Source organism: Salvia splendens, chromosome 6 (genome assembly GCF_004379255.2).
Source record: "Salvia splendens isolate huo1 chromosome 6, SspV2, whole genome shotgun sequence".
Classification (NCBI taxonomy): domain Eukaryota; kingdom Viridiplantae; phylum Streptophyta; class Magnoliopsida; order Lamiales; family Lamiaceae; genus Salvia; species Salvia splendens.
The window spans coordinates 27,428,227-27,451,326 of NC_056037.1; the positions used below are offsets into that span (position 1 = coordinate 27,428,227).

At 38.7% G+C, this 23,100-nt stretch overlaps 3 protein-coding genes and 1 long non-coding RNA gene across 12 annotated transcripts; 2 read left to right on the forward strand and 2 right to left on the reverse strand.

Moving 5' to 3' along the window:
- Positions 1-260: 260 nt before the first annotated feature.
- Positions 261-5,743, reverse strand: LOC121806782 (histidinol dehydrogenase, chloroplastic-like). Of its 2 annotated transcripts, none has more exons than XM_042206929.1 (15): positions 5,588-5,743; positions 5,398-5,480; positions 4,257-4,378; positions 4,041-4,093; positions 3,753-3,825; positions 3,533-3,634; positions 3,351-3,452; positions 3,172-3,243; positions 3,015-3,077; positions 2,892-2,933; positions 1,873-1,932; positions 1,670-1,780; positions 1,193-1,363; positions 881-971; positions 261-782 (listed from the first exon to the last, which is right to left on the reverse strand). In XM_042206929.1, exons 3-15 carry the CDS (start codon positions 4,347-4,349, stop codon positions 505-507), a joined length of 1,311 nt encoding a protein of 436 aa, XP_042062863.1. In that variant the 5' UTR covers positions 4,350-4,378; positions 5,398-5,480; positions 5,588-5,743; the 3' UTR covers positions 261-504. The 2 variants fall into 2 exon arrangements, with proteins under 2 accessions (XP_042062863.1, XP_042062862.1); XM_042206928.1 differs by having other exon boundaries at positions 5,398-5,502.
- Positions 5,744-10,792: 5,049 nt separating this feature from the next.
- Positions 10,793-12,860, reverse strand: LOC121808099. Of its 3 annotated transcripts, none has more exons than XM_042208457.1 (4): positions 12,716-12,860; positions 11,686-12,603; positions 11,483-11,601; positions 10,793-11,370 (listed from the first exon to the last, which is right to left on the reverse strand). In XM_042208457.1, exons 2-4 carry the CDS (start codon positions 12,199-12,201, stop codon positions 11,352-11,354), a joined length of 654 nt encoding a protein of 217 aa, XP_042064391.1. In that variant the 5' UTR covers positions 12,202-12,603; positions 12,716-12,860; the 3' UTR covers positions 10,793-11,351. The 3 variants fall into 3 exon arrangements, with proteins under 3 accessions (XP_042064391.1, XP_042064393.1, XP_042064392.1); XM_042208459.1 differs by having other exon boundaries at positions 11,686-12,575; positions 12,716-12,853; XM_042208458.1 differs by having other exon boundaries at positions 11,686-12,206; positions 12,514-12,820.
- A 279-nt stretch (positions 12,861-13,139) lies between these two features.
- LOC121808100 lies at positions 13,140-14,216 on the forward strand. 2 transcript variants are annotated; one of them, XR_006052106.1, is made up of 2 exons: positions 13,140-13,280; positions 13,731-14,216. It is a non-coding gene; the product is annotated as an uncharacterized LOC121808100 (long non-coding RNA). The 2 variants fall into 2 exon arrangements; XR_006052107.1 differs by having other exon boundaries at positions 13,146-13,280; positions 13,544-14,216.
- A 4,377-nt stretch (positions 14,217-18,593) lies between these two features.
- On the forward strand, positions 18,594-22,131 carry LOC121810031. 5 transcript variants are annotated; one of them, XM_042210911.1, is made up of 5 exons: positions 18,594-18,992; positions 19,565-20,154; positions 21,068-21,347; positions 21,428-21,509; positions 21,596-22,131. In XM_042210911.1, exons 2-5 carry the CDS (start codon positions 19,599-19,601, stop codon positions 21,782-21,784), a joined length of 1,107 nt encoding a protein of 368 aa, XP_042066845.1. In that variant the 5' UTR covers positions 18,594-18,992; positions 19,565-19,598; the 3' UTR covers positions 21,785-22,131. The 5 variants fall into 5 exon arrangements, with proteins under 5 accessions (XP_042066845.1, XP_042066847.1, XP_042066846.1 ...); XM_042210913.1 differs by having other exon boundaries at positions 19,595-20,154; XM_042210912.1 differs by lacking the exon at positions 18,594-18,992 and adding an exon at positions 19,001-19,321.
- Positions 22,132-23,100: the final 969 nt, after the last annotated feature.

A 23,100-nucleotide genomic window follows, 5' to 3' on the forward strand; every position in this document is an offset into this window, starting at 1 on the left:
TGGTTGAGAAAACTTTTATTAGCTAAGTAAAACTAACTTTACAATAAACAGATATGCCCCTAAATCATCTTGTAAAGTACTCTCTCACGGCATATTTTCCTTTTTTGTTTGTCCCATAAAAAATGACGCATTTTGATATCAATCATGCATTGTCAAAATCATGTATGCTTATATCACATGACAAACGAGAGATGCAACCAACTAGGGCAAAGATGAAGCCGGATCAGTGCAACTCAAGACGATCGACCTCAATTTCGAGATTATGTGCGAATTCATACTTCCATCCACGAAGAACAAATTTACAATTAACCCCAACAAGTGACAACAACTGAATTTCTTAACTCAATGACTAGTCTATTAGTACGGTATTATTTTTCTTAGTTGTGAATAAAGGGACACAACTCTAGAGTAAAAACTCAGGCTACATTGTATAACATCAACAACTCTCTCTATAAAGATAGGGAGTAGCAGTTAAGAAAGGAGCACATTCAGTCTGCCCTTACCTCAGATAGATACTTGTCTAGCTTCAATATCCTGCAGTCTGAGTGTCACGGCTCTCTTGTGTGCATCGAGCCCCTCGACTTCAGCCATAGTTGCTACGTAAGGCCCAAGTTTCCTTAGACCTTCTTCTGTCAACGACTGAACTGTAATGTACTTCAAGAAAGAATCTAACGACACTCCACCGTACATCCTTGCATACCCGTATGTCGGTAGAACATGGTTGGTGCCGCTTGCATAGTCTCCCACACTCTCCGGAGTCCACTGACCCAAAAATACAGAACCTACATGCGGTATAATTTGCACGTTTAAGCTGATGATTTCCAATTACTATCAAGCAAACTGCAGATGATAGAGAGCAATCCACATGCTTAATGATAACCTGCGTTCTCTATGAAAGATTCCCACTTCTCGGCATCTTTCACGTTGATAATTAAATGCTCAGGTGCGTACAAATTAGAAAAGGCAATGGCCTGTCAATATCAAACATGGAAGTTTTAGGACAAAATATGAAGATATCATGAAAGCAAGATATCGAAATTAAATAATTGCTCAACTGCAACGGTGTATATATAAATAATGACCCGAAATATGACCAACCAAAAGCCACATTGCCCGAGTACAGGGGCATTTTTCTTCTCGAAAAATATTAGTTTTAGGCAACACTAAAATGTGTAGTAATAGATATGCGTACCTCAACCATATCACGTGCATGAACAATAAAGCTGTGATTTAGTGCTTTAGAAGCAAACTCTCCCCTAGGAAGGCTGTTACATTGCTTGGTGATTTCCTCCTCAATTGCAGTTATATCAACACCGTCTCCAGCAACTACAAGAACAACTTGGCTATCAGGTCCATGCTCAGCCTGAAATTGTGAACATAGTTTTTTAGTCAGAAAATAAACAGAAGGTGTGAGAAATATCTTCATGTACATAACCACCATTTGAAAGAGAACAAGATCTACGATTTTCTTTCATTATCTCCCAACTACAGTTAACTATGTTACAGTTTTCGACCAGGGGGGCCTTATGCTTTAATGAATTTATTTAAATTTATTAAAAGACTTAATTATTTGTCCGGTTAAGCGGATTCAACTCTATCTTTATATGAGAGCATTGGTGCAAGAGTAGAAGAAGGGATATCTGGAAGCAAGAAATGGAAAGGCAGATACCTGTGAAAGCAAATCTGCTGCTATGTGAACATGGCTGGCATGCTTATCAGCTATGACAAGCACTTCTGATGGCCCAGCAGGCATGTCTATTGAAATCATAGCCTCACTGTTCTATTGAGGAGAAGTAACAATTTAGAAACATGCAGTAACACAAAAAGAGTAATGGTTTTACTAATTTTTCAGCGGATAGAAAGCATAAATACCTGGAGAATCATTTTTGCAGCCGTAACATACTGATTTCCAGGTCCGTATATCTTTTCTACCTGCAGGGACAGCAGCAACTTGTAATTGATGCAAGTAAAATGAATGGCTCAAACAAATCAGATTCAATATATATATGATCACCAAGAAGGAAAAAACATTCACCATAAAACTTTTTAGGCCCAGAAAGACATTTTTCAGGGGAACAAGAACCAACAAAAAGATATCTTCTCTACCCAGAAGGCCAGAACTCAAAGTGGAGAGATAGCCAGAACTTATTTAAGAACGAAGGTTAAGGATGAAACATAATTCTCCATTATCCTTCAGTTTGACAAGAATGTATATCATCAACTAATGATAGCTCCAAACACAATAGTTACCTGTACACTTTAGTGAGAACTTATCTCTATTGAATGCCAAAAACTGGTACAAAGTGAGGTATAATTTCAAACCACAATTACAAACATAGAATCTAAAACGAAACAGACAAGAAAAGTCAGAAGAAGAGAACGAGATGAAAAAAAAAAGTAAGACACTTTCTTCAACTAGAATGGAAACTTCAATTGTTTCCCTGTAATTTATTTAACATTTTATGTTCCATAGGGAATGCCACTATCCAATAATAATATACACTTTCAATAAGAAATACTTTTCAAATTTATTTTCACTATTTACAGGTAAAAGAAATTCGTATTTATATGAAAGCATTTTCATGCTGGGGTGAGGACTTTCACACAGCTCATGAAGTCATTACCATATTCTAGTGTTATTATTCATGACCAGACACAACGTGTATATGCATTTGTGTAAGTAAGAGAGGAAGTTGGACAGTAAGACAGAGGGACGTAAACAAAGAAACATCAGATTTTCCATTAGCTACACTGATGGATACAGATAAATGAAAAGGTAATGCGACTTTCATGGAAAACTAAAATTCATATCAGCTTCAATTATTGTACACCAAAGAAATATCTGAGCTTCCACTTAATAAAACGGAGGATTGCTTGTCATTCAGAATTACCTTAGGGCAAGATTCAGTTCCCCATGCCATAGCTGAAATTGCCTGAACACAACATAGTCAATTTTAGTAACACTGAAGGTCCACGGACATACAGAATATACACAGAGTATACTGCATTCTGACCTGAGCACCTCCTGCTTTAAGAATATGAGTAACCCCAGCTTTCTTTGCACAATAAAGAACCTCCTACGAACATAGAATGGTTGGTGATCGACAACTAGAAAATAGTATATGAAAAGAATGAAGAGTCCTTTCAAAATTTCGAGATAAGAACATTAACCTTACAAATGCTTCCACCTTGAGCAGGAGGGGTTGCAAGTACAATTGTTTTGCACCCAGCAATCTGGGCAGGCTGATTTAGGACAACCCATTAGTAAAGCTAGAAATAAAGTCATGGTATTATATCCCAAATAAAAAAATGAACTGAAAAAAAATAATATAAGGTCCCCAATCACATACAATTGCAAGCATGAGAGCTGTAGAAGGCAACACAGCAGTGCCACCAGGAACATAAAGACCCACAGATAAAATACATCTTGCCACTCTTTTACATTTAACACCCTGAAAGAATGGGAAGGAATTAGGCAAGATAGGGAGAATGCATGATATATAAACTAAAATAAAACCATTCAACTGCTTACTTCCATGTTCTCAACAACTCTTTCAACTGGCTTTTGGGCAGCATGAAAAGCAAAAATGTTATTGTAAGCCACATCAAATGCTTCTTGAACAGCTGGATCAAGCTAATCAAATTAATTCTAGTTAGAAGCATTGAGAGAAGGCAGCTAGAAAAATGTATATCCCACAAATTCAGTAACTAGCACATTCAGAGAAGGATTTTTAACATTATGCAGGATATACCTCTGGATCTGGAATATCGCTGACACTCTCCACTATGTTGTCTAGTCTGACTTTGTCAAACCGCATCGTGTAGCTGTTGTCAAGAAAAGAGAAAAAAAAAGTGCTATATTCAATCAGCCCAACAACTAGGGAAGAAAAACCAATTCTGTTTTAAAAGTTGTGTCAGCTGTTGGTTAGAAAATTATAACCTGAAGTGCATTTAATATTGTATATCTTACTATCTCCTTACACCACAGACATAAGATAATGATGAAAAGATGTATGCTCAAAAGGTACAGAAAAACTTACTCTTTCACAGCTGCATCACCTTTACTCCGAATATCATCAACAATCGGTTGAACCTAGTACATATCAACGTAAGGTAGTAAATATAACACAAATAGATCATGAAGAACATAGATAATAAGAACTGGACATTATATAATAACGGCTTCCCTTTATGAGCCTAGAAGACAAACAGCATATTTCAGCTAAAAACATGGCAGCCAAAGCATCAAGTCTTACCACATTGAAGATGGATGAAAAGTCAATTCGAGGACGACTTTTGAGGCTATCAACCTCAGTCCTAGAAAGGTCTGCAAGCTTGTACGACTTCATTGAGCAATATGTAGCGCAACAAAATGACCCTATAACAAGTAGTAATAATAAGATGGAGGAGGAGCCTATTAAATAAGCTAATTCGAAAATCCAATGACACTCTAATCTTTCTTATATCATCAGTCACTACACAGAAATTGGTATAGGATGTAACCTCACTAAAGAATAAGTCTGTGTAGTGCTTAAACGTACTACGGGGTCAGGTAGTTAAAACTATGTTAAGGCCCCACATTTAGAGAACTGAGAACCATACCAATTGAATGTTCACTTATCCAAACAAACGGGTATACAATTTTACAATGTTGTTGCATCCCAGACATTCTTACATGAATAATACTCCCTCCGTCCGAACTAAGTTGAGTCGTATTCCTTTTTGGAATGTCCTAACTAAATTGAGTCATTTTCTTTTTTGACAAAAAAAACAAAACATCCAACCACTCTCACTTTAGTCCATCACCAACTTTACTCTTTTTATCTTTCCTACTTTATTCCTCTCCTACTTTTCAACACAATTTCTTAATCTTTGTGTCCAAAAGTTTTGACTCAACTTAGTTGGGATGGAGGGCGTACATTGGGTTAAAAAAAACAAAAAAATCGGAAAATAACTGAATATATAGGAAGTTCATGACTTATGTTCATGATCCCACTCCTTGTTCAATCTCAAGTGCTCCATTGATTGATCGACATAAGGTGTGTCTACCCATCTATCTATCAAAACCCACAACAAAAGAACAAAGAAATCGGAAAACAAAATCAAAACGAGAAGAACACCAACACAACCTCAACCCCAGTACCAAATTGTCATGACATTCTGTGCTCGTTTGATTTACATTCTTTTATGCTTCAAGATCATGAATACATAACAAAAAACAAGCTCACAAATCACTCATACAAAGCACTAGTCCCAAAAAAACAACAATAAACTTCCTAATTTAACCCAAATTCAGGTTTCGCCGCCAAAACATATCGAATGCACAGTTATTTGTTCCGACTAAGACCACTTCCTGGCCAATTAAAGCACCAATTAAGAGGAAATTCAGGAACTTACTTCGCAGAGAATAAGGTGAGAGCCGTTGAGTATTAGATGTTGTGGCAGCAAATAAACCACCGCTCCGATTGAAAGAAATAAGTCTACAGTCCATTAAGACGAAACCTTCAATAAAAGTGATTCATAAATTGATTCAAAACATTTTTGGTTGTAGAAGATAGAATCGGAAAGCAAAGGTTTTTGAGTTTACCGTGGAGGCGGAGAAGTTGACGAAGACAGAAAGAGGAAGTTAGGTTTCCGGCGGCGAGCGAGAGGTTGTGCAGTGGCTAAGAGCTGAGCTTTTTCTTCTGATTAGGGAAAGATAAATTAGAATTTGGGGAAACGACGCGGGTAAATTCCACGAATGTACATCATGGGGAAGTTATCCGTCATTTGTATCCGGAAAAAAAATATTTCCAGTGATAGGAAAGACGTGTGAGCCTCTCTCGCGTGTTTTAACCAAACACGCATGAAGCTCTCGCGTGTTTAATAAAGTTGGTTTCCTACATGGTCAGACGCGCCACAGTCTAGTTGGGTGACTCCCTTTGATAGAGTTGGGCTACCATGGAAGCCTACTACCATGGAAGCCTACTACACAGGATCCATTCTTCTCAGATGTCCATATCATGCACTCTCCAACAAATGAGGAATTGGATGATGATGCTGCTGATGATGATAATGATGATGATGATGACGACGATGCTGACGATGCTGATGAGAGTTCTGCACAATTGGAGCGTCCCAGAAATAGCGCCTACATAGAGCACCCCACGAGGAGAGAACATGACCCTCCTAGGAGTATTGTACAACTTGATCGCCCTAGTAGTAGTGCACACACGTCCCGCCCCGACAAGGAACGCTCCAGGCCAAGTTTGTCTCAGACAATTATGGGCATGTTCCCACGTAGAAGGTCTAGCCGTGACAACAGAGGAAAAGGCCCGAGTAAATATACACCATCGTCCTTTAAGTAGACAGTTATCATGATATGTGATGTGTAATTTTTGAGTTCAAATATCAAGTGCAAGATCACACAAGTTTAATACAAAAACCCTAACATTACAACAATATTGCCTTCAACACGTCCGGGTGAAATGCTTCTGGAAATCGCAATGAAAAATCGCCCGACCGGGCGAAATGGAAGTGAAAATCACCCGACCGGGTGCCTTAAATATTTCACCCGGCCGGGTGTTTTGAAACTGGAAATTCACCCGACCGGGCGTTTCATCTGGACTTCGCCTGCCTTAAATATTTCACCCGGCCGGGTGTTTTGAAACTGGAAATTCACCCGACCGGGTGTTGTCTCTGGAATCTAAACAAGATGATTTTTACGGAACAATATTACTTAATAATGTCATTTCAGTCTTAAACATGGTTAGAAAATCTAAAATAATGTTCGTAAACATAATAAAATTCAAGCATCAAACACGATTCTCAAATATATTATGACTACACAACACGTCCTAACATGCACTTTCTTCTATTGTGGCCGATCTCTCCACAAAGGCGGCATCGAGGAGGAGCTCTTGGTGCATCTTCTTCGCGCTCATCCATTTGGTTGTGTATCCTGCCTCTGTTGTACCGCCCACGTGAACGAGGAAGTAGCCGTGCTGGTGAACATTCCAACGTCCATTCAGGTTCATACCAATAATCTTGGTGTCTCAATGGACGGAACGCAGCTGCATTAGATTTGCAACCGTAAGACATGATAATAATGTAAGAATAAGAAGTATCTACATAACATACCTGCGTACTGGTGAATCCAAACATCTGTATGGTATCAGGAATAAAACATCATATACTCTAAATTCAACATACTTAAATAAATATTGCACAAAATTAAATACGAAAATTCAATACCAAGTTCAATGCTTCGATTATATATTTAGTTTACAATGCATACATATAACTACATCAATGACCTAAATTCAATGTTTTTCTTGTCACACAATGTCAAACCATGAACCCTAAATCTATACCTAACTAACATATAGCAATGATAATTGAAATTAATGGTCAAAAATTACCTAACACCACTTAAAATAGGAATTAGATCATAAAAATATCGGATTCACTTTGATTTCCGCCGCTAGAGACGTTGGGCGTCGCTGAGAGTGAGAGAGTGAGCGAGGTGGAAGTGAAGTTTTCTGTCGCCTGTACTGGGACATGTAGCAAGGCAAAGACGCGAGAGCGTCTCGCGTGTTTAAACAAAGACGCATGAGCGTCACGCGTGTTTAAACAAAGACGCGACAGTTTCATGCGTGTTTAGTTAAAACACGCGAGATGCTCACGCGTCGTTCCCATCACTGGAAACATTTTTTTTCCGGGTACAAATGGCGGATATCCACCCCCATGAAGTACATTCATGGAATTTACCCGAAACGACGCTCAATGCATTATTACTCTATAAAACTGGCAAATCATTCAACTTATTCATTTACTAGACCAATTTTATAGTATTTGTAGTTTTTTGTTTTTTTTTATGAAAAACGTCTTGAATGGGAATCGGAGTGTTTGGTTGGTTGGTTTGTCCATTTCTTACCCTATCTGGTGTTTTGTTCGTCATATTTGGTTTGAGTTTTTGGCCAATTGAAAACACCCCATTTCTTGAGTTACCCGGGCTCGTTCGATGTGACTGTTTTGGGCTGGGCAGAATTAAAACAGCCACAGAATTGATAAGGTGTGGCCCACTTGCATCAGATTATAAAATTGCGTTTACCTTTTCAGATATGGGACGTGTTTTGAAATTAACAATAATTCCCCATTTGTTAATTGAGCGGCCATACACACAGAATTTCCCAAATTACCCCTCAGCCCATAAGTATGAATTTTAATCTCAATTTCGCATTACGAACAGCACGCGGTTTAGGCTTCGGGTGGATGCATTTTTTGTGGATCAAGGAGACGTCCTCCCATTCGAAATCACACACCGAACGCAGTAGACTAGAAATTCAACTCGGGGTAATCTCTCCCATCCCATTCAGCATTTTGGGTAAAATCAGGACAAAAATGCAAGATGCGTGGTCCGTTTCTTCCTATCAGCAAAAAAACACGTCTCGCAATTGCTGGGGTTCAACGAACGCAAATTTTTTTGCAGGTGTAATTGGTGAGGCACAACAAATGCATACTACACGACGTAGTCGATCAAATGTGCGTGTATGCTGCTTTAGCTATAACAGAGCATCTGCAGTCATGAAGAACATACATAAACATCACCTAATATACATATTTTAAGTTCATAAACAGAGCACCAACATTACCTAATATACATATTTTTAGTTCATAAACAGAGCATGAACAAGGTGGGGGAACGACTCTGTACAGCAAACCAAAACACGATGCTCTACCTATTACACTACTATGGATTTTTGTCCACCTCCCAAAACGTAGGTCCGGCAAAATGAGATGCAAATCCTTGATAATCAAAGATATATGCTAGCATAGCATAGTTTAGGACATTTTCATCACTATATAAAATAGTTAGAAATTGAGACGCATGATGTTGTGAGGCCACCATCCGACAGGCGAGTTGGATGCAACGGAACTCGCATTGGGTGATCGAGTAGAGGGACCAGCGTCATCTGTCTTCGCTGCAGCTGACCTCGGCAAAACCCGAGTACTCTCAAGGCGAGTTACCAGCCTCCCATCTGGGCCAATGTCTATGAAATACATGCCCACGTCATTGGTTGACTCCTGATCAAGTGGAGGTGCGGCATCTTCCGGAAATAGTTTACGTCGAACCGTTTGCGGGGGTAACATCATGGGCGAGTTCACTTCTGCTTCGAAGCCACTAACCTCGTAACACGACGGTTCATCAGTAGGGATCTCCTCGGTACAGTCAGAAAGCACGATGATTTCAACTTCTCTCTCTTCCTTGACGTCGTCCATTCCGTACAAGCATGCCAACAGTGTGAAGTAGGGATCATCTCGGTGGTAGTAAGCTGCCGCAAATGGAGTTTTCCACACAAGTAACTTTGCTCAAGAGTTGCACGCACACATTAAAACCATATAGGAGCATACTTACCTTCAGAATTGCCTCCCAGATCACATCAGACGCCCGCACCACCTTAGCCTCCACGTCATATGATGCGTCTTTGTTCTTCGTTACCGCCTTGAAGGTGGTGTACCTCTGCTTCAGGAAGTCGAGACGTTGTTTGATGTCCACCTCGGTCAGCATAATGTTGGTTTTAGTCTGCACTGCGTGCTACGCCTTCTCAAAAAACCAATATGGAAAATCATCGAACTTCCACTGGGTCTCCCTTTTCAGCTTGTTGATCGTGTTTAGTACAATCTCATCGAGCTCCATGGTCCAGTAGCCGTAGTACAGGTACACAGCTTGCTGAGGAATATGCATTGTGTATGTGAAGGAAGGAATGGAATGCGAGCTGAATAACAACGATTGGTTTGATGGTGCTATTAAATAGAGGTTGGTACATTGATTAGTTTGAAAGACTTGTATCTACTTCTCTGCATCATTTCTTTGTTCCCACATTTATGAGAGTATGCGTAGGTGGATTTATGAACTCATTACTTTGCATATTTGAGTTGTTAACATGTATTGATGAAGTAGAGTAGATTGAGGAAAAAAATGTGAGTATTTGATGGTGGATTTGACGTATTTGCACCTCACTTGGGGGAAGTGATATAAAAAAATGGAGGGATAGAGCTCAATTTATAAATGGAAGTAAGTGACGTCTCATCTAATTTCGGAAGACTACTTTTGTGGAAATTCAGCTACCACACATTTTTTACGGGTCCCACTTCATGAGCAATCAACCAAAATTGACCCAATTTTCGGATCACACTTTCATCTCCCGCGCATTCTGCATAACACGTATTCAAATAGAAATCTTACCTCATTTTCACACCTTTTCAATTAGAGATAGCAACATCAGTGAAGGACATCAGTGAGCTTACAGATCTCAAGCTGAAGTACGAGGTAAATAGCAATCTTTTCGATCGAGCTTGTCAGATCTATAGTCAGAACAGCATTTTCACCTGGGTATTGTTAGCTTCGCTACTTTGATTTGGAGTCCCTACTTTGATTTGGGTATTGTTAGCCGTTTAATTTGGAGTCCCTACTTTGATGTTATACAAATCGTTTGCGGAGTATGAACTCGTTTATCCTGTTTTGTACTGTGTTCAATACCTTGAACACAATCGACTGATGGATTTATGTATTGTTCCAGCTTTATTTTTTAAATATATGTAATTGAATAGTAGCCTTCAACTCTGTTTCATTACTTTGTTCTGCATTGTTGTTTAAACAAATTTGGTAAAGAAATATGTCAATGCCCTCGTCACAGTAATATGTGTGTAAGTCTGAATTGGTCAATTTGTGCCTTTTGAATTAGGTGTCATCTAATATAACATGATGCATATGCTTTTTAAATTGAGATCAGGACAACATGGAGTACAATTGGAATTAGAACATCATGTGGCAACACATTACTATGACATAATGCAGATGTTAATTCAGTTGTTGCAAGTACAAAGTTGTTCACAAAGTCTGGGTGGATCTAATAACATGACTGTGACAAACGCTCTATCTATTGTTCCACATTGCCATCGCAATGGAGTCTCTAAACTGAGTCCATTCTGGAGTTGGGTCTACATAGTCTATGTATTCAGGCTGTGGACTAACTTGATCCGGGCCGGTTGCTGAGCTCTCTCCATCAACCGCTTCTTCAAAGGGATCGGTGCTCATCTCGTGGCGAATAAAATTATGGAGAAGGAAACACGCCATGATTAATCTGATTTGTGTTTGAATTGGGTAATAAGACGCACTACATAATATTCCCCAACGCATCTTCAAAACCGCAAAGGCTCTCTCGATTACATTCCTAGCCTTGCTGTGCCTCATGTTGAACAATTCCTTCGGATTTTGTGGCTGTGCATTCCCTATGCCCCATTCCTTGAGGTGGTATCGAACTCCTTTGTACGGCGTCAAAAACCCGTTGCTATTGGCGTACCCGTTGTCACATAAATAGTAACAGCCTGAAACGGTGCACAGATGAATGAGATTCCTAAAGAGATAAACCAAATACCTAAAAACCATACAAACATAATATCAAATGCCCTCAGACAAACGACAGACCAGGCTTCATACCATGTGGAACTCTTAGTCCGTTGGGTCGCGCCACCGCATCCCTGAGTACGCGAACGAGGTTTGTCACTGGTGCCAACCAGTACGTTGATGTGTGTACCGTCGAGTGCACCGAGACAGCCCTACAAGAACAACAACCGTGTAAAAAAACCATACAGAAATGGAGCTTACACCAATTTCATGCTGCCGGGGGAAAAATTCACTACCTTGAACCATTTCCATCTGTGATCAATGCAATCATCCGCCACGGGTTTAGGCTTCGACAATACCACTGTGTGGAGACTCAACACAGCCCCCAAAACCTTGTTTATGTAATGGGACACTATCGAACCGGACCTGAAAAAACTGAAACGAACCACGGGGTGCGCTAAGACGCCCAAAAAAATCACCACATGTTCTTCAATGCCTAATCCTTTCCCTGGGCTCAAGCCTCCCTGCGCAGTGAGAATGCGACACAACTTCCCAAATGTGTTGCGATCCATTCTTAAGTTTACTATGCAGTCAACATCAGTAACATGAATGAGTCGATCCAAGTGTTTCAACTGATGAGGAACCTTACTTATCAAGCTGTACTGCCTAGCATGTTCAATGATCCTACGCCTAGCTCGGTTGGTCCGGGCTATGATGTAACGCTGCACGAGAATCGTGCTCTCTACCCGGTATAATAGCATGATGTCTTCAAGCATCATCAGTAATCTCGCGGAATTAACTGGAGTTCTCATCGGGGCTATGGCGAAATGGTTGTGTCAAATGTTTTGTAAGCCGCTGACCAAAGTAGTGACTTCCTATTCGTTCTATATGATACATATGCACACATTCCAAAAAAAATAATACCAAAACAGAAGAACACAAAAAGAATTTCAAGAATTAAACTTCCTACATTATTGGTTATTCAAAACCTAAAATTATGGGATCCTTGATAATCAAAGAACCAGTCTCGTTGATGTTATCATAGCAAAGCACGCAGATTTCATTACAAATATAAGCCAAATTAAACAACACGAAGATGGTCACCCCGACGGGGCAGTATGTACCTCTGTAACTGATCCGTTTCTTGCTACGTCGTAGGTGTAGCTATGTTGGTTAGTCCAGCAACCTATAAAAAACCCAAATTCCCTTGTCACCTGAAAGTTTTAAAAAAGAACAGGTTGAATCGTGGGTTACTTTAGATTGGAACCCGAATTCAACCAAACAATGAATCTACGCTTGTAAACGGGGTGACACTAGTCCGATGACCTTGTTTTGACACCGTGAATAAATCAAAGACAGCGTGATGGCAGATTCGAATCCACCGCTGGCTTATGGGTTAGGGTTTTACTCAGATCTGGAATGTTCAAATGAGTGACAGGGAAGGGGAGAAATTAGATGAGAGGGGTAATTTGGGGAGTTGGGTCTCATTTTTTGGGACAATTCTTATTTCAAAAAGTGTAGAACACGCCAACTGCGTACACTGTAGTAATATCATTTAAGAGAGATACAATGCCATAAACATCATTTATGTGGGGCCATACGGAAGAAACAATGTACACCGAACAACATATTTGGGCAGATTTATTTCGCATTTATGGTCAAAACAGCCACATCGAACGCGTTAAAGATAACTCACCTTCTCACCTCATTTACCGTAACACTCCCTTTGAATAATGGCATATTCATTGGAAATCTCCCCAATTAACCCCAAGCCTGCGATTTTTCTTGCCCAACAATTCGAATTGACGACATTTTCGCTCCTCTTCCTTCTTCGCGTCGGAGAAGACTGGCCCACTAATTCCGGCAAGGACGGCCATTTTCAGTCGACGAGGTAAGCTTTTTTCTGAATTAGCTTCCGATATGAACGGGTTTTCCCCTTTTCCGATATGAACGGGCTCCCAAAATTGAATTAGCTTTTTCAGCAATGGATTAATGCCCTTGTTACGAATTTGCTGAAATTATTGGCATCAATTATTTTGATCTGTTGAAATTTTTGTGAAATTTTGGAGAACCCTAGTTACATGAATTTGCACTCTGTTCTTTGTCCAACTCTGTGTGTGAAAGTGTATTTTTCCAATTTTTGTTGTTTCACAGTTTATGGTGGCAATATGATGAAGATGGATTTCTCCTCCAGATGCTAATTTTGTAGTCTTGCATTCTGAATTTTTCTTGCCCCAAAAAGCTCAAAATGCTGAATTGCTGAATTTCATAAAATTGCTGAATTTCTTCCCCAATTTTGCATTCAAAAATTGCTGAATTTCTTCTCCAATTTCTCTTCCAGATGCTAATTTTGTTGTGGAGTAGATTTATGGATTTCCTCCCAAAAATTCGGATGCTAATCTCTCCTCCCAAATGCAGAGTAGATTTTGGATGCTAAACGTGGAAGGGATTTTGGAATCTCCTCCAGATGCTAATTTTGAAATTTGACAGACACGTTTAACACAAACACACATCAATTATTGAAACTCGCAGAATGTGCTACGACGTGACAATCAGAATGTGCTAGGACGTAGATTATATAAAAAAAATACTTATAGTGCCCATAGAATCATAAGACGAGAGCTTCGACAGTCGTGAGTCGGTCATTACACTGAAGAAAAAAAAACATTCAGAGATGTAGTAGTAAGCATTGAAAGCATGCTTGTAGTTGCGTGTCATTCATTTCTTCTAAAATTTGTGCATGACAACATCGATATTTCACAGGAAGCTTACGAAACAAGACAACAAAACAAGCATGTCGAGTATCTGCTCGACATGATCGAAATTTGACAGAGCTTTCTCCAAATTAAATAAAGAAGACATGTTATGAATATAGTCAAATAAGCTACCGACAATAGTGAATTTGTCCAAATATATTGTAGAAACAAAATTTCAATGATAGAAAGGTGAATTATCAAAGTGCTTATAACTGCATCACTCATAGAGCAAGACATGTACAGTAGCATACAAGAATTCTACTAGTACTATGTTTCAACATGATAGATATCTAAAACATATTGATGCAAAATCAAATCAAATTAAAACACTAAACCCAATCCAAAGAAAGTGATGCTAAAGGAAAATCAGTTGATCCAACTTGTCATTATGAACAATACTTGAAGTATTAAATCTTCCAAACAGTAATCGTAGGTCAAAATCTTGGAGAATCTATTGCCAAATTGGCATCATAACTAAAGAGGTAAATTGGATAGCATTTTCAAAGCTAACCAAATACAAGCATTCTGCAATTGATGATACAGATTCATAAAAGCAGATGCATAGGAACGAAGTATTTGCTCGACAAGATTGAACTTTGACAGAGTTTCTCCAAAAACACGTTTACAGAGCATGCTATTTGGGAAAACGAAGTCGGATAAAATTTCTACACCAATACGAAAACATTAATCAGTATTTGCGAGTGTAAATCATTTTCGAGCTTACCTCCTTCGAAAAAACGTGGTGCTTGGCTTTGAGAAAGGGTTTCAGCCGATGAATGCAGAAGATGTGGCGGCTAGGGTGAAAAAAGAGGGTGAAACATTCTAATTAGAATGAATTAGGTTATTGGAGGATAAAATTGTAAATACAAAAAAATTTCACGGGCAAAAATGTCTTTTCCGTATCTCACTTTTGGTATCATGGATACCAAACATCATATACCAAATATCAAGATATGATAAATGGGAAACCAAACAATGAGCATCAGTTTTTGTAACTTAAGAAATGGTTTATCATTTCTTGCCCCACACCATTTCTTAAGAAATGGTACAACAAACACTCCCTTATAGTATTTGTAGTTACTATGACTCTCTGTTTCACTATTTTTTTTCTTACTCAATTTTTTTATAAAATTAAATAATTTTTAAAAATTCACACCAGTTAAAAACTTCTAATACTATAAAATTGGTTTCATAATAAGGGTTTCAGCATAATAATGCGATTATTATGCTAAAATCCTTATTGATGAAAACTGGATGTGCGATGGCGATGAACACTACAACTTTGAGGACTGAGGGTCTATTTGGGGCCCAAGAATGAAGGATGTGGGACAAAGATGGCCCGATAGCTCTGACAAAAGATGCAAGTCAAAGGGTGCCACCCGGTCAGGTGGATGGGACTGAAGTGTCGAGATGTTGGGTGTAGGAGAATACAAAGCTCAGCACTTGGTACAGATGCTACAAGACGTCAAATCCTACTCGGCCAAGCAAGCCCACTTTATTCATTTCGAAAACATCTATTCGATGGGATAAATTCGGGCACCTAGCCCGGGTAAGCCAATGTGGGATTCTAAAACTTCACTCTTATTGAACTATTATCCTTCACCTTTGTGAGATTCTAGCAATTCCACTTCATTTGTGGTCACATTATTTGATTTATCAATTAACTTACATTTATGTTTGCTAGACTGAGTGTCGATAGATATGTGGAGCTAATTTAGGTTTATCTATTAGTGAAAGTAGCCATTGGAATACCGTAAAATCTACCTAACTCATAACACCACCATTCACCCCTTTTCTATCCATATTTTGTGTGTAATTGTGCTTGGATCTATGATGCAAGTCTTATAAAAATTCACGGAGAATCACATCACTTATTCTCATCCCACATAAACTTGGTAATGATTATGTCTTCTATATATAAGTAGATCCTATTCTCCCGTAAGACCCTTTAAAGAGTGAGTATTCCATTGTACATTATATCATAGCAGACTGAAGTTAGTGATGGATCACTCTATTTCATATGTGGAAGTTTGATGTGCATTCTAGCCCGTATGTGAGTGGGAGTATAAAAACCCTACTCTTATCCCCCATCAACTCGATAGTGATAATGTCTCTTCTATATATATATGGATAACCCTCATTTTTAATAATGCCTTAAAGGGGGTAAAATGACACGTTTCTTTCTCTATAATATTATTTTGAATTATTTTTTAAAGCTTATGTACTTTTATATTACCCCTTTGTCTAATAAAAATAGGCAAATTGGACATGACACATGTTTAATGCATAATTGATAATGTAAGAGAGAATGAGAAAAAATAGTTGAAATAACGTAATGGATGGTGGGGCCCATAAAGTGAAAATGAAGGAGAAAATGTTTCCATAAATAAATATGTACTATTTTTATAGGACGTAATCCAGGACGGAAGGATTACGTTCATGCATAGAATAGAAATAAAATTTGCTTACTTATCATTAAATAAGTATAAACTAAACAAGGTAAAGTAGCTGACTATCGTGCACATAAGAGTTATAATTTAATATAATAAATATACATGTGATAAAATGAAACGAAAATAATAAAATTCCAAATACAAAAATATTTTAAAATTCAAAGTATTTATGAGATGATGATATTCAAATTCAAAATGCGGTAATGATCATAACCCAACCGTGCTTGAAAAATTTCAAGCTGAAGATGAGATTTTGCTTATAAGTAAGAATTGTATTGTTTAGTTGGTGATAAAAAAAATACTCAAAGCTTAAACTTAGTTATTGATTATTAAAAGTAAGAGGTGGTATGTAAAGCTCCAAAAGAGATAATGTTAATTTGGAAATCAGTTTTACTAGAAGTATTTTAAATCTCAACCATTGCTTGCAACGGTCTTCTAAACTCAAGAAAAGATTCGTATAACTATGTCCTTCCAAACTTTGTACTCAACATTCGTTTTAAGTCAAATGTGTTATGTCAAACTACAAACGAGATGATGCTCAAATTTCAATCACAGTCTTTCAATAGTATAAATATCACATATGGTAATACGAGCTTTAAAGATGTGCACATAATTCATGATGCTCATATGCCAAATGTAACTAATTTTAACCTTTTGTGTTAATTTAACATATATAATTGTAATAAAAATATTTTATACCGCCAAAATTTTATTCCTCCACACATCCAACCTGAAATTGACATATCTATAAACTTTTTACGTTTTAAAAATTTTGATCTCCTGTTTACCTTTTCGAAATTTGATCAAATACATGCTTGTTACCCTCTCCTCCCCTATTAACCGTCCATTTTTGCTATTTTCATCTGCCCCTATTAATTGTCCACTTTCATTTTTTTTATCATCAATGATAAGTAGCCTCTACATTCCACTAACTCAGTATACTTATATTTTATTATAAAATTAATATGTAAAAATAGAACTTATATTTTATTATCTTTTTAATCCACCTTTCTTTATAAGAGCACCCACAACGGGGTGCCCTATGCTCCGCCACATCAGCATTCTATCCTCCTACCCTTCCACCTGCAGTGGGATGCCCTATAGTCCGCCTATAGTTAACTACTATTTTGTTAATTAATTTTTATGTTTTCAAATATATCAATCAAAATAAATAAAAAAACAGCACAATTTAAAGGCAAATCCTACATTTACTTAATTAAAAAAAGTTACAAGAGTATAAATAAAAAACAAGTTCAGTACAGATAAAAAACCTGGTCTAAAGCATTCCCAACTAGCGCTGGAGTGCATCGATCATCTTCTTGAGGTATTGGGCTTCACTCGGGTCATCGGTCTGCCTGAGGGCGTTGTGCGTGTCCAATAACGTCCTGGGGGTCTCGGTCGGAGCCGGGTTGTGTGAGGTTGTCGCATTCGTCTTTCCCTTGCTCTTGGCAGCCTTGTTGCCAATGGGACGCCGGGAGGACATCGGTGTGCCCGAACTCTCATCCTCGTACATCGTCAGGGGGGTCCATGTCGGACAGCCTGTACGAATCCGTGCTGAAATCCGGATCATACTGGGTGTTGGAATTGAAGGGACGGTATTCGTCAGGGTCTGTACCCGACCACCGTGCACCACCGCCGAACATCGGCAATCCATCGGGACTATTCAGATTTAGGAAATCACCCGGATTCATTTCTTATAATCGATGAAGAGGAAGTGAAAATAGAAGTGGTGAAGCATGGCATATATATATATATACATTTTTAAAGAAATTAAAAAAAGAAAAGAAAAACGCGTTGCATCGTCTGCGGTATCGTCCGCCTCATTGTGGATGTTCTAATTATTTATATCCATCGTCCACCCCACCGTGGATGCTTTAATTATTTAAAATATGTGCTAAAATGAAAGTGAACAATTATTAGGGACGGAGAGAGTAATTTCCTTATATATTTTGGCAATACAATACTCATGCTGGACAAATTCACCGCCTCATTGAGAGAAAAAGGTAGAGGAGATCCAAAGTGGGTAGTATGTTTTGGGATTATCCTCACATGGGTTGGAAATGAAATGAGATCCAAAGTGGGTAGTATGTTTTGGGACACATCATCTGCAAAATCTCTTCTCTCTCCCCATTAAATTATTATTCTTGAATAATACTCAGTCTTCAGGTGCAGAGAATTCAAACCATCCCCAACACATTATTTCCTCAGCTCCCATCTTAAAACAACCTTATTTCCATTCCCTTTCACATTCGGAAGAATCTAGCCAGCCCGCATTAAACTATTCCCCAACATTAAAAAGACAAGATTTTGGACTCATCCCATTATTCTACAATAATCAGTTTTCCATAAAAGAAGTTTCCAGACGAAAAGGCAAGAGCTTGAACTCAATTAAAGGTAACTAATTGGGAAATGCAGCATTTCCCTTTCGCCTTTCACTTTCTGGTCCCATTTGCGTGTGTGTGTAAGTGTGTGAAGGGAAAAATGGGGAAATGTAACAACCATGTAGCCAATGGCTCTCTTTGACAGCGAAAGATTGTGTTTTTATGTGGTAATGGAAGAAGGGTTTGTGGGGTTTTAGAGGTTACAGAATTCGGTTATGTGTCAAAATGCTGTCAGCACCATTGTAAGGGTGTGTGTGGATTGATTTTATCAGCCATTCTTGGCTGGTAACAACGACATCACGGTGGTCCCCACTGTGGCACCCATAACCTTGCAGGCTGCAGGTAAAAAATGGAGCTTTTTGGAATTATTTTGCACTCTGTTTTTACAGTCATATGTCATATGTCATATGTTGATGTCTGCCTTCCTTGTCTGGGTCTTTGATACGGGAAAAGGGGCTTTGCTTTGTTAGTTTCCCCAGCAATTAGATCTGAATTCTTTATTGTTTTACTTGAGAATTTGTTAGTTATACTTCTATCAATGTGTTTATGACCTTTTTTGGGGGTGGGGTGATTGCAATTTGCAAGGGTTTTGATCCACATTTGGGCTAAATTTAGAGGCATGAGAAGGAATTCAGGGCCGCCTTTTAGGAACTCGGGTGCCTTCACTAGCCCGGGGACACCAGAGTACGGCGATCATTTTCCAAAGACGTGGAGCTCTGAGCGGGTGCCATTGCCTGCGAGCAGCGGTAGGAGGCATGTCTCTGCGTCCGCGTTGATGCCCTTCAATAGTGGGAGGACGGTGCCTTCGAAATGGGATGATGCTGAGAGATGGATCACCAGCCCGATTTCAGGCTTTGGCGCGTTCAACGCTGTGGCTGCTCAGAGACGCCCCAAGTCCAAGAGTGGCCCTCTGGGGCCAACCCCAACGGGCCTTGTGTACTTCCCCAACTACTCCCCGATCATGCATGTGCACGAAGGCAGGACAGTGAGGAATTTCATGGCAAATTCACCTCTTACTACGGGTGTCTTGGTCCCCGAGGGTTTATCTGTTCATTATGAGTCTGAAATTGACGCAAGGTCTCGTTCCTTGTATGCTGAAGACGACAGGAGACGTGGTGCTAGTATGATTGGCCTGTCTGATATGCTTAGCGAGATTTCTGAGCCTAGCTCTCAAGGTACAGAGTCTTCTCCTCTTTCTATGGCCTCTTCGATAGATTAATTGATGGTTGTTTTCACATTGTTGTTAAACTATTAAAACCAAGAAAGTGTTATGCATTGTGCTAGTCTTGAAACTAAAGTAGTGTGTCCAGGTTGATGTGGATTTACCAGTGAACTTCTGTGACTGAATGTAGCATATAGAGTCGAGCATATACTTGAATCCCCTCTCCTACTTGTTTAGGAGGCTGGAGCTTGTGTGGTTTTATTTGAAGTGAGAATCACATTTCCATCACTTCTATTGAATATTAAGGATTATGATTATGGTGTGAATTTTTAGGTGAAGATACTTTTGTTAGATTATATCATTATATGTGATTTCTGGCATTTTCTAAAACGAGAGAGGGTCGTGCCGTTGTGGAAAATGCAAGTAGCTCTTGTGTTGTGAATTCTAGGTAGCATGCTTTCGTTGATTTATATTATATAGTACTATGTATTGACTTAAGTAATATATTATTTTTTAGTATTTTTTTAACGCGAAAGTAATATCATTGTTAGTGGACGACATGAGCGTTAATGCAAAAAAGGCGACCCCTAAAGAGTATGATGATTCACCTAATTAGGGGTCACAAGTAGGTAATGTGAGTTTAGAGATTATGTTTTTGGTAGAAATGTGCACTTCAATTTGAACTAGTTGAAATGATGATAAATCCACCATTGCTAAATGGTGTAGATCAAAATTTATTGATGAAACTTGATTCTTGTATGGCCTTAAGCCTATCTTTCATTTGATTAATTCTTTACTACAATTTCATGTCTTTCCACAAATGAAACTTAATGTAGTCATTTCAATAGTAATTCCTTTGCGGCATGTTTACAAATGTGTAACAAAGTAATTTGTCTCTTTGAGAATTTGACGAGTTTAATGGGCAGACGACAAAGTGGGCGACAAGGAGGAAGAAGCCCTGGTTTCACGCCGCGACATGGCTACTCAAATGAGCCCTGATGGAAGCACCCGTTCATCATCCAAAGCAAGGCTATCGTTTTCCACTCGTTCCTCAGTTCCTATGCTAGAGCGCCTGCACGCAGGGAAAGATGATATCAGAGATGTCCAGGTAGACAACACTTGTACTGGACCGAGGAAGCAAGAGGTCGAAGAGATGGACTCACCTACGACCTGGGATGTCACCGAGTCATCAAAAAACATGTCCAAGTATGTATTTGGATATTGAGGCTGAAACTTGAGTGATTAGTTTCAACTTGAAAATGCAAGGCATGTATGTGTGTGTGCAGGTTCGAGAGAGAGGAAGCGAAGATTTGTGCGTGGGAGAAGTTGCAAAAGGCGAAAGCTGAGGCTGCAATGAGGAAACTGGAGGTTGTTGGTTGGCCACAAACTCTGTTGTTGCATTGATTGTTAAGACTAACTAACTGAGTTGGTGTGATTGGATTGGGTTGGGGCAGGTGAAACTGGAGAAGAAGAGGTCAGGTTCGATGGAGAAGATAACGAAGAAGCTAAGGGAGGCGCAGACGAAGGCTGAAGCCATGAGAAGCACTTTGTCAGGGCAAGCAGCGCCTCCAACGCGGATGTCGTGCTCTCTGTATTTCAAGCTTTGCTCTATTTGTAGCTGCTTCATATGCACCAAGAGATAATTGGGGATGATGGTGTTCTTGATCAAATCATCATAGGTCACAGAAATATGGAGTAGTGAAAAAAGGGAGAGAATAAAAAATAAAGTATGTTGATAGTGAAATGTGGGATTGAATATAATCGGCATGATTGAAGAAATGACTTGAATATAAATGGCATGATTTCTAAAATAGAACATGAGGGTGATATAAAAATGTTTTAGAGTATCATCAAATTCTAAGCTCTCATTTCATCTAACCCTTCATTCTTGGCAATTAATGAATAAGCTGTTGTACAATCACTGTAATTTGTTATGAACTAAACAATGCAAATGGTGAGAGGTAAGTAGGCATTTGCTCCTTTATCATCATACTTGATATCAAATAATGAAATAATTGCATAAAGCATGCTTCTTGTTTGAATTTATATCAAACAGGCATGTCATTGTCTAGGAAAATATCCACAGGCAAATCTTGTGACATTCATGTGATTTTGTGATTAGTTCACAAAACTGACTGCTAAAAAGCCTTAGCCTATATTTGGGAACATGGAATTGGAAGGGCAGAATTGGAATTGGAGCCTTTAATTCCAAGTTCAATGTTTAGTACCATAAAAATATTTGGATTTGGAATTGAATTACAATTCCAAATATTTCAATTCCACAATTTAAATTCCATATCAAAACTAGAAAATTTGAATTCCAAATAGTTATAAAATTACATATTTTCACTATATATCCACTACACAAATTTCACACACTTCACACACTACACAAATTTCACACACTACATGCATTTCACGCACAACACAAATTTTACACACTACGCGCATTTCACACACTACACAAATTTGACGACTTAACAACAAAATAACGGGCCGTCTTGATCCACCGGGCTATGCAAAAGTCGAAACTCACACATATAGTACTTCCTTCGTCCGTGAAATATTGTCTAATGATACGATGATACTCGTATCGGTTCCGGCAGCGCGAAGTCGCCGGAGAAGGGTTAGGTTCGTTCGCGGGGTCTCCCCGTCGAGCAGCCTAGATTTCTCGGCCAATTAGAGCTTGGCGAGATGAATTTGCAGTGAAAGTAAATAACTAAAAGTAAAAGATGAAAAAAAGATAAATTGTATTTCTTCAATGAATGATTTAAAAGATAACAAAGACTCCTATTTATAATACTCCATAATAACCTAACTTAGTGATCAAGAAATATGAAAGATATGCTAAATCAATAATATATGAAATAATAGAGATATGAGAATATTCTATAGATATACTCGTATCAACTCCCCCACGGGTGAAATTCACCTTGTCCTCAAGGTGGAAACCAACACA